This window comes from Crotalus tigris, unplaced genomic scaffold (genome assembly GCF_016545835.1).
Source record: "Crotalus tigris isolate CLP2741 ecotype Arizona unplaced genomic scaffold, ASM1654583v1 scf7180000018217.1405312, whole genome shotgun sequence".
Taxonomy (NCBI): domain Eukaryota; kingdom Metazoa; phylum Chordata; class Lepidosauria; order Squamata; family Viperidae; genus Crotalus; species Crotalus tigris.
In genome coordinates, this window is record NW_024096887.1 from 415047 (window position 1) to 427194 (window position 12148).

Here is a 12148-nt window from a genome sequence, read left to right on the forward strand (position 1 = left end):
AAATTGTTTTGAACTAAACAACTTCCTTTCGGCCCACAAATAAATGAAACATGAAAGCGACTAGCGCATCGCGTCACGCTAGAGAAGGGGGAGATGGCAGGCTTCCCCCTTAAAGGAAATCTTGAATGAATTGCAAGCGTTGAGATCACAATGGACGAAGCAATGCGAAGCCCCTTGTTAGAAAGTTTCATTCGCGAACACCGTCCCTGGATTTAGTCCTACTGGCCTGCGCTATTCTCTCTGCTCTTAAAAAAAAAATTGCGTGAGCAAAGTTTACCGCTGCAATCCGATTGGTAAAGATACCGAATGGCTTCCAGAATGAAGTGTTTTTTTCAAGTTAGCATCTAATAGGATCTGGTGATCACAGTTATTCACGTGGTCTAATTTTAACTCGGTTTACAGTCATTTGGGAATCGGAGAGACTTAAGCCTCTTTTCAGTTACGCTGCCGTACGGCCAGGACTTGATAAACAAAGAATCAAATTAAGCGGTGAGAATTGCTACTGAGGTTGACGCGGCCTCGCGGGCAATAAAATGAGAGCGGGCGGGTGCATGCTGCCGAGAGCCTGTCATGGCGACTTACGTGAGTGAGCTGGAGGTGGCCAAGAAAAACCTGAGCGAAGCTTTGGGCGAAAATGTAAAGCAGTAAGTGAACATCAGGCGCCTTTCTTTTTTCCCTGCGTCGTTTCTTCGTTAAGCCGTATTTTTGCAGTTGAGGCCTAGTTGGCCCTGAGAAGCATCGACCTCGATTTTCTCTGCATCGGGTGTTTTTTAAGCTCGAGCATAAGTGGATGCCCAATCAGCCCTCTACTCTCCGTATATAAACCCATTGCCCTTTTCGGACAATATTTTTCTACTTTTCATTTTATTTTTCTTCAGAACCAAATAGGCAGGCCTTATTTCAACCTGCTCGGCAATACAAATATTCCTTCCCGCCCCTCCACGAAATGTTGATTAGAAAGGATGAAAGATCTGCTGCTCATAGGTGTAGAAACTAGTCATTAAGGTACAGCATCCGACTCTTTAGGCTTTAAGTTATTCAAGACATCACAATCATAATTTTAACTAGGACTTATGCAGCCACTCTCAAGTGCTTCACAAATTCTCAAGGGTGGTTTTGTGCACCTTGGAGACTGATACACAGTCATGTGCACATTAATTTAAAGTTTTTAAATCAAATATATGTACAATCACTGCCTAAAAATTACTGCACCCACATTTAAGGAAATATCTATCTAATTCTGTAAAGCAGCAATACTATATACACTGGAAGTAATTCAGCAGCTTATTTCTGAGTAGACATATGAAGGTCTGTCTTTAAAATATCATAAGTTTCTAGTTTCCTGCAATAAATTAATGTAACTTGATTTTTAGAAGTCAGGCCCAAATAAGCCACTAGGCTTATTTAATGCATATACAAAAATAAACAAGCCAGCTATTTGTAATGGGCCAATATTAATCCTCCACATTTTAAAACATTGGGGTTTTTTAATGTGTAATTTAAATGAAATATTGGAAATGCCTGAAAACTCTATAGAAACAAAGATTTGTGTTTTGTATGTGTGCCTCTGAGTTAGTGTTAACTCCTGGCTACTACCTAGACTAGTCCCAGCAGTTCTCTGGGAAAGATTTCAGAAATGTTTTGCCTCCTTCCTAGGACTGAGAGAGAGTGACTAGCCTAAAGTCATCCAGCTGACTTTATGACTAAGGTAGAATTAGAACTCACAGCCTCCCAATTGCTAGCTTGGTGCCTTAACCACTACATCAAATTAACTCTAGAAATAATGTACAGGAATTAAAATGTTGGCTTAATTTCATCTATCACTGTTTAGCAATATTAATTCATTTAATGAATGAATTTCTCTTTATTTATGATGTCCCACATAATATAATATCCTTTTTCACCATTATAACTGTATAAAATTGTATGAGAGATACAACTGAGACAAAATGAAACAAAATAATATATTTTAAATTTTTATTTTATTTATATTAATATATTTATCAAAGGCCACAATGAGAATACCACTCTCAGCCATCCTCCTTATTTGCCTACAACCAGTACTAGAGAAATGGGCACTTAGGAGAACCAGTGTGGGGTACGTGGATAGAAAGTCTGGCCTTTTATATGTCACCTTTGAGAAATGATAGAATTCCGAGCTTCAGAAAAGGAGAAAAGGATTCAAAAGCTACGTAACAGTAATAGATATCTGGGAAGATTCTAACTTAGATTATATAGCAATTGAGGTGTAAACTCCTTCAAAACTGTATCAGTGTAGATTTATCAAAAACACATTTTAAAAGGTTATTTCTTAGTTGAATTCAGTATGACTACTTTTTCAGTGACTATTCAAAGTAACAACACTGAAGATGGATTTAAGAGCAGTCCTCAAAGTTGTGCTTGTCACAGCATCCTGCAGTCACATGATTGCAATCCAGATGCCCAGTGCCTGACTTGTGATTATTATATCAAAGTGAGCTGCAATCATTGTTTCCTACAAGCAGAGTCAGTGGGGAATCTGGCAAGAAGTCAAAAGTTGCTCCAACTCATGCTTCTTTTTCACCTATCTATGCTGTGGACCCATGGCACTGTCTGTGGCACCTGTGCATCTGCTGATGCTCCAGAACCCCCGTCTACGGCACACCCATGAAGCTGCTGGTCTGCTTGCCTGTGACTCCTGACTTTTCCTGCTTAATGACCCGAATGATACTCAGATCGCAACAAAAGCTGGGACTCTTAAGATTGGTGATGTTGCTAAGTGATGCAGTCACATGACATGATTTACAACCGTCTTGCTTAGCAAGAGAAATTCTGGTCCCAATTGCTGTTATACCCTGAATTTAACTGTATCTCAATTTTAACACAGCATCTAATAAAAAAATGAGTGTGCTAGTTTAATATAGGCTGCATAACAGGACAATATAATGGCTATATAACTGCTCAGAAATCATGCACCATGCATTCTCATCAAATTGAACTGAGGTATCTGGTAACATTCTGTACATTCAATCCTAAATTCCATATACTTCAACATATTTTAATGATTTGGTGGTGGACAGTGGGGAGTAGATGAGTAGAATGCTTATTAGATTTGCAATTAACATAAAATGGAATTAAATATTTGAATATCCTGGAAGAAGAAGAATTTTGAACAATCTTGACAAGTTAGAGAAATGGGTAAAAGAGTAACATTTTAACAAAAGCAGTGAAACTCTATTTTAGAAACAACAGCCTATGTAGTATAGAATGTACAATCCCTGTCTTAATACTTTTGAAAAAAATTGAAATAGAATTTGATTGAAAATTGATTAAAATTGTAATATAGCTGCAAAAAAGTAAATTGAATTTTAGACTGCATCATAGAAATATAATTACTAAATTATAGTTCTACTTATGTTATAATCATTTGCTGTACACTCCCCAGAGACACTATGAAATTTTTCTTTTTGGGATCCTAATTTGTCATTTTCAATCTCTGCTTTGTAAAGAGTATTTTGTCTTGGTAACTTAATTGCCAGTTTCACTGTATTATTTTGCTGTTTTCATGCCTAATCAGTATTTCAGTGATATATCATGATACAATTAACTATTATTTTAAATACATTATTTTAAAATTTTATAAGAGTAAAGCTGTGTTAGTCTACTCCAGTGATGGCGAACCTTTTAAAGACCGAGTGCCCAAACTGCAGCCCCAAACCCACTTATGCATTGTCAGGTGCCAGGTGGGTGTGGCCCATTGGGTGGGCATGGCTGCAGTGGTAACGGCAGACTGGGTGGGACTAAAAAAATTTAATCAATTCCAACTTTGCAAGATCTTTTTTTTCCCCGCGAGAAGTTGAAATTGACTCATTGATTGAACCTTTTTTTTTTTTTTTGCACATGGCGGCAGAGGCCTAAAGTGAAAAGGTTTTATAAAACCCAGCTGAAGGCCTAGGACTGGGGCGACAGTGCGCGTGCCCACAGAGAGGGTTCTGAGTGCCGCCTCTGGCACCCGTGCCATAGATTCACCACCACTGGTCTACTCTATGGTGATTAAAAAAAAGAGTTGGAAAAATTGCTATCAGATTCCTGATCATTCCCTATCTTATAAATAAAGGGAGTGAAGAAAACCATGTAGGAGGAGGAGAAAACAGTATTAGATAGTTATTGCCAGCAGGCATGGAAATATTTGCTGGGCAACTAGGTAGTCTTTTAACAATTTTTTGAATGGCTGGTCTGCATTACAAACCTTAGCTGGCTTAATTGTCATAACCACTACTCTTTTCCATGCCCTGTTTGTGAGGGGCTTTGTGTATCCCAACAGAGAATCTTAGTCAATCCTAGGGTTCCAATGAAAAATCGATCATTTTTTTATTAATAAATAGGCTCATCTGAATTGATATTTTTGCAATCAAGGACACATTTATTTTTAAATTGGCACTGCAACTGATTTCCAAAAAAGTATCTTTTCAGCAAACAACAGGCATTATGATTAACAAGATGCAATTCAAAATTCACAGAACTTGAACATTTTCACTGATGTGAACATAAGTCGATGAAATGACATGTTATGCTTCATTTTAGGGGGATCTGGGCAGTAGCATTCAAGATCTTTAAATAAAACATTTTATCAATATTACTATTCAGTTGTTTGTACATGAAATACAAATGTAGATTAATAATAAATGTTCTCCTGCAAATTCTTTTGTCATATATGTAATTTCTTTTGCAGCGGAGTTCTCAAACTTCTTAATTTTTTTTGTCAAGATATAGGACATTTTAAAGGCAGAATTTGAGCTCCCCCTGTTGATTATTTAGCTGTACACTACTACTTAGGTAGTCACCTAAGATTTTTACCCAAATGTCCAGATTCCAAATAGCAAAACAGTATATTTTTTACTTAAAAAATCAGTGAAAAGGTAGACTGTCACTGGAGGACAGTTTCATTTTGGAACATATTTTTAAAGTGTTTTCAAATGTTTGGAACAAAAATTAAGGTAGAGGCAAAAGAAATTCCCTAATACAGAATGAGGACTTCTGATCCTCAAAACTTCCAGCTCATGAAAGTCTTCACATTGGATGGTCTCCCTTTTAACTTTCCCTTTCATCTCTGCTTTTTAAATCCTGCTTGACAGTGCAGAGGGTTTATAATCATAAAACATGTTTCTTCCTATTTTTTCTTACCAATTCTGCTATCCTTTATGATTTCCCTCATCTGTTAGTATTGTCCAATAAACTCATTCTTATCTTAATGTTCAGTTACAGTTAAAAGCAGTCTTTTGTTTTTAGGGCCAATGACAGGAAAACATAACAAATATGATCCTCCACATTCTGAATATTATTCATTTTACAATAAATATGCACAGGATATATTTCTCTACAAAATCTAGAAATATATAGCTAAGATTCTGAAAAATTCCAAGTTGTGCTTGCTCATTTAATAAATATATGACCTTTTCCCATGTTTGAAATAGGCAACAAGAGATTTACTGCCAAGGGTAAAAGTAGAAAGAACATAATCCGCATTTTCCTTTTTGTGAAATAAGCTCCAATAATTTTTTAAGGTACTCTAACTGGAATATGTTGGGTGATAGTACTTTCTTTCCTTAAGATAGGTGGGGCAAACTGCACTCTCCAAATCACCTTTATACTGTCTTTTTTTTACTAAGATTTTATAGTCCTCTCTGGCTAACTGAAGGTGGAAAACAGATAAAAAGTATAGTGTGGGCCCTAACATAGATGTATCACTATAAAAACATCCCAATATCTCTAGACCGAACTTTACAATATTTAATGTGGCCCCACTCATATTTTGGTTCTTAGCCCTCCCTACACTCTTGGCCATCAAAAGATTACCATCCCTGTCTTAGAACAAGATGAACTATAATCTCAAATCTGTTGGTTGCAATTGAGATTCTGCTCATTAAATATTTTCTGTGAAACTATGATACTCTTTCATAAAGCAACTAGAGAGGAAAAAAGATAACTTTTAAAAGGATAAATACATTATTGATAATTCATTATTGTTATCTTGCCAGGTACTGGGCTAATTTGAAACTATGGTTTAAACAAAAAATCAGCAAAGAAGAATTTGATTTGGAAGCTCGGAGACTTCTCACTCAAGACAGTGGTATGAAAATAAACTCTGAATTGCTCACCTAGTTTTCTGAATTCTTCAGTTTCAAATGTCTAGGGATTAATTATAATGCTTTGAAACAGTATCTCAATTATATTTAGTTACTAAAAAGTGGACTGTGGGAACTATGAGACCACTTTTTTTAGCCTTGAATAGTTTATCATGCCTTATAATAATACTTTATAAGAATTTACCATAGTAAAAGTTACCCTTGAAGAATTTTTAGAAGATAAAAGCTGAAAATCTTAAGTTGCTGAATTAGGAGCCTGGTATTGGACTTGGAAAATGCTATTATATCTTCTGTGCAAATTTATGAAGTTATGCAAGTTTGTTTCCTAATAAAAATTATTGTCATAATTATGTTCATAAATTAAAGGAATGTTTAAAGGAATATTTTACTTTAAATATGAACAAGGGAACATCAATGTCAATGGTCTGGGATGCAAGTAAAGCTTTTATGCGTGGTATTTTGATAAAAATGAATAATTTGCATAGACAGAAACAGATTCAGAAACGGAAAGACTTGGAAGAGGAGATTAAATTAAAAGAGAAACTTTTAATTTCAAATCCCTTAGATGAAAAGATTAAAGGAGCTTTAAAATTGTTAAAAACACAATTTAACATGCTGATGGCTGATCAAGCTGCAACTAATTTGCTATTTATGAAACAAAATACATTTTGTAACGCTAATAAACCAGGGAGATGGTTGGCTTATCAGTTAAGAAAAAAACAGAAACAGAGGAATATAGATAAAATAAATTATAATGGTAAATTGGTTTATCAGAAAGAATTGATTAAGAAATCTTTTTTAGAATACTATCAAAAATTATATAAGGGTACCAATATTCAAATTACAGATATAAATAATTATTTAGGCAAAGTCAACTTTCCTAAATTAACAGAAGATCAGGAAAAAAAGATTAACGGTTTAATTACTAAGGAAGAAATTGTTACAGCTATTAAACAATTGAAATTGGGCAAAGCGCCGGGTACGGATGGGTTGACATCTATTTATTATAAAGCTTTAGTAGAAGAGATGATCAAACCGTTGTGTGAACTGTTTAATAATTTATTACAGGGGTTAGAGATCCCTCCATCCTGGCGTAATGCATTTATATCATTGATTCCAAAAGATAGTCAAGATCTTACTTTGCCTAAAAATTATAGGCCTATATCTCTTTTAAATGTGGATTATAAAATTTTTGCAAAAATTTTAGCTAACAGGCTTATGGGGATCTTGCAGCAGTTTATACATAGGGATCAATCGGGTTTTATAACTGGAAGGTATATGAAGAATAACGTTAGACAAATTATTAATTTATTAGAGTATTTAGAAAAGAATAACCAAGTCTCTGCAGGCTTGATATTTTTGGATGCTGAAAAAGCCTTTGATCAAGTGAATTGGCAGTTTATGCTGTGTTTAATCAAGGAGATGAATTTTGGACAAAATATATTACAAGTATTATCCAATATATATCAAAAACAGACTGCTCAAATTATTGTAAATGGGGGTTTGTCAGAGGCTTTTGTAATAGAAAAAGGAACAAGACAGGGATGCCCGTTGTCTCCGTTATTGTTTGTTTTAACACTGGAAATTTTGTTGATTAAAATTCGGGAGTCTCAAGAAATAAAAGGAATAGAAATTAATAAAAAAGAATATAAATTAAGAGCCTTTGCAGATGACTTGGTTGTTACTTTGTCTCAACCTGTTTCTTCGGTGGTGAAATTATTACAATTGATTCAACAATATGGACGTGTTTCTGGCTTTAAAATTAATAATAATAAGACCAAAATATTAGCTAAAAACATGACTAATGGTGATAAACAGGCTCTAGTTAACTTAACAGACTTTGAAATTGTTGATAAGGTAAAATATTTGGGGGTTACATTATCTGCTTCTAATGTAAAATTGTATAAAAATAATTATGAAAAGCTGTGGATGGAGGTACAGAAGGATTTAAAAAACTGGAATAATTTACAGTTATCCCTTATGGGCAGAATTGCAGTTATTAAAATGAATGTCCTGCCAAAGTTTATTTTTTTGTTCCAAATGTTACCTATCTTAAAGAACGAACGTAATTTAGATGAATGGCAAAAAGGTATTAATAAATTTGTTTGGGCAGGGAAAAAACCAAGGGTGAAACTTAAAATAATGCAAGATTTTCGTGAGAGAGGTGGACTCAAGGTACCAAATATGAAATTGTATTATGATGCTGTAGTATTGACATTGATTAGCGATTGGGTGAATTTAACAAATACAGAAATACTTCATTTGGAAGGCTGGGACCTATTTTTTGGATGGCATGCCTATTTAATATTTAATAAAAAAGTGGATTGGGTTTTTAAGTCTCATATTATAAGAAACTCTTTGCTAAGAGTGTGGAGAAAGTATTATAAAAGTGACTTCAAAATACCATTATGGGCTATACCTCGGCATGCCATAGAAGGTATAAGGAAAGGGGTAAATATGGACAAGGTCTCTTACGTACAGTTATTAAGATGGGATGGCCAAGACTGGCAGTTAAAATCTTTGGAAGAATTAACACATGAAAACTTAACTTATTCATGGTTCCAATATAGACAAATAGTGGATAGATGGAAGATGGATTGTAAAATGGGCTGGCTTAGAGAAGATGGAATTTTTTTAAAACAAGTAAGAGATCAAAGGCCAACCCATATTAAGAGAGTTTATGGGGTTTTAGTGGAATTAGATTCAGAACTTGAACTAGTTAAAGATTGTATGATTAAATGGGCACAGAATATTGGTGAAACGATTTCAATGGATACTTGGGAACTTATTTGGATAAGAAATGTTAAATTCACACAAGCGCAAAATTTAAGAGAGAATTTTTATAAGATGTTTTATAGATGGCACCTTGACCCAAAGAAAATGTCCATTATGTACCCTAATCTACAGCCGAAATGCTGGAGATGTGGATATTTGGATGCTACCTATTACCATATTTGGTGGACGTGTAAGCATATAAAAGCTTTTTGGATTAAGATATGGTGGAATATTCAAAGAATTTTTAAAAGAAGGGTAAAATTTACTCCGCAATTATTTTTACTAGGTATTGTTATTGACTGTGATGCTAAGGAGGTTATATTGATGTTAAATTTGATTACAGCCGCTAGGTTGTTAATAGGACAATATTGGAAGAAGGAATCTTTGCCTACTTTACAAGAATGGTTTCATAAAGTTTCGTATTTGGCAGAAATGGCAAAGATTTCGGCTTTCTTAAAGGAGCAATCTCAAGAAAAATTTTTTGCGGTATGGGAAAAATGGATAAATTTTATACAACATAATTTGGATATGGAAAAATATTATTTAGCCTTTTTATAATTTGTAATGATTGTTTTTTCTTTCTTTCTTTCTTCTTTTTCTTTTTTATATATATACATTTTTAATGTATTATTATTCATATATTTTTTTTTTTTATATATATATATGCTTTATTTTTCGTCCACTTTCTTCTTTCTTCTTTCTCTCTCTCTCTTCTCTTTTTATTTTTTATTTTTTTTCTTTTTTAGTATATATTATTCATTTTAAAGTTTATGTTATGTATATTATTTCTATATATATTATTACTGTGATTTTTATTATTATTATTAATTATTTTATAAATTGCAAATGTTATTTTTAAAATATTTGTTAAATAATCCTATATTCAGTTCTGGGAAGTCGGGGGGGGGGTGGGGTGGTTGGGGAGGGGGGGGTGGATTTTTATTTGTAAAACTTTTGAAAAATTTCAATAAAAAAAAAAAAAAAAATTATTGTCATAATTGTAATGCAGATCATGTCTTTTATTTTGGCAGTCCATTTTCACAATGACTTCTTGCTAGCTATTCTTACACGATGTCAGATCTTAGTTTCTGCACCAGGTAAGCCACTAATTATTTTACATCTGTATTGAGAGACTTATAGTGTGTTTCACTTATGGTAATTCTAATGTTCATTTCATGCTGTATTGAGTATTGAGTCACATTTTAAAAAGTTCATCTGTATCATTTTAAGATATTTAGCTTTATAGTGCTTTTTCACTTTCCAGAAATTGATCAGTGTCAGTGTTGTTTTTTTCACATGTATTTTGGATTTTAAGATGGAAATGGGAACAAACAATGTTCTCATTATTAAATTTTACCCACGTATCCCTCATTACATTAAAACAGAAATTTCAGACTATTTTTTCAGGTTGGACTCGGCTCAGGGTGAGAATAGAAGCAGTTTCTATTCTAGATATCTCTCACTCTGATTTCCGGTCTCAGTTCCCCAAAATATAAAGATGGGCCAGAAAAATCTGGTTGCCCCTTCTGGTAACATGAGAGCTTTTTGTGGCCCCCTGGCCTATGAACACATTGAATTGCAGCCCCTGACTCTTCCCAGTTTTTTTTATTTCTGTTATAAGAGTTTAGACCTTCTGAATACAGTCACTTAACACTACACATGACACATCTGTTGCAATGGCTATCTTCAAATTACTGCCTTGAACTTTTGTTAAAACAAAAAAAACTGAACTGGAACAAGGATTGAAGCCACACAGCAGGGGTATCAAACTGCCGGCCCACGGGCCAGATGCATCATGTTGAAGCCGTGCCCACCCCATTGCTGACAATGGCAAAACTGTCCTGATACGTCAGCCATAGAGGATATTCGTGTGTCCTGCTTAATGTGGTGAACAGGCTGATTAGTAAGTTTGACAAGATGAATATATTGGTCTTGTTTCCTTGGATCTCTCAGAAACAAAGCGGAAAGCTGAATAAACATGTAGAAACGTAATAACATATCTAAAGTTACAGTCATGTTAAAAAGTACACTCCATTAAAATGTTTGACTTTTTCAACATATTTCAAAATACAGCTCTTTGAACATATCAATTGACTACATTTTTTGTACTCCATTGTGTAATTTAAATAAATATAAATGCAAATTTTGCATGTAGAAAGAAAGGATACCCCATCTTTATCATTACCTCAAATACCTGAAATTAGAATCAGGTCAGGGCTAATGATTAGAACATGGTTAAAGAATATCCGGGAGGAACCCGTTTTACTGAAACCTCAAAACATTTAGTTTCATTTACTCTTTGTTTTTGAAGGGTGTGGTATCACTATGGCTAAATTGAAAAGAGCTCTCTGAAGCCTTCAGGATCTGGGAACGGGTTTAAAAAGATTGCCAAACAATTGGTCACCAATCATTCCACTGTCCAGAAAATCAGCTACAAGTATAAAAGATTTCAAACAACTGCCAACTTGGCTTAAAAGTCTCTAAGAACTCTAGAATTTCATCACAAGATCTACAGATATCTCTCTTTACTATTGATGTCAAAGTGCATAAGTCTACCATTAGAAAGAAGTGGTGTAAATTAGATCTACATGGGAGACCTTTGCTGTATCAGGACAAGTACAGGTAGTCCTTGACTTAGACCCCAATTGAGCCCAAAATTTCTGTTGCTAAATGAGACATTTGTTAAGTGAGTTTCCTCCATTTACAACTTTGCTTGGCATAGTTGTTAAGTGAATCACTGCACATGTTAAGTTAGTAACATGGTTGTTATGTGCATCTGTCTTCCCCATTGACTTTGCTTGTCAGAAAAGGTGGTCACATCATTGCAACCATCATAAATATGAATCAATTGCCATGCATCTGGATTTTGATCACATGACCATAGACATGGTTGCAATGGTTGTAAGTGGGAAAAATGGTCACAAGTTACTTTTTCCAGTGCCATTGTAACTTTGAACAGCCAGTAAATGAACTGTTGTAAGTCAAGAGCTACCTGTGTAAATTTTGCTGTAGATCTAGCAAAGATCAGGACTGCTGAAACAATGATGAGGCAAGATTACAGTTATTTGCCAGTAATTTTTGAAGACATGTTTGGCAAAAACCAAAGACCAGAAGAACCTGTTAACAGCTATAAAGCATGGTGGAAATATTATGGTTTGAGGCTGCTTTGCTGCATGATGATCTCAATAGTTCACTATCAAAGAATCTACTACAAATTCTTCATTGTACTACAGGGTGTTGGAAGATAA

General features: G+C 34.4%; 1 protein-coding gene across 1 annotated transcript in view; it reads left to right on the forward strand.

Annotated features, from left to right (window-relative positions):
* The first annotated feature begins 495 nt into the window (after positions 1-495).
* The window catches only part of TADA1 (transcriptional adaptor 1), a 29939-nt gene continuing 18286 nt past the window's right edge, over positions 496-12148 (forward strand). The window contains exons 1-3 of the mRNA XM_039348965.1: positions 496-644; positions 6018-6109; positions 9932-9997. Of these exons, the coding sequence (XP_039204899.1) occupies positions 571-644; positions 6018-6109; positions 9932-9997 (232 nt within the window). The 5' untranslated portion in view covers positions 496-570. The remainder of the gene's footprint in view (positions 645-6017; positions 6110-9931; positions 9998-12148) is intronic.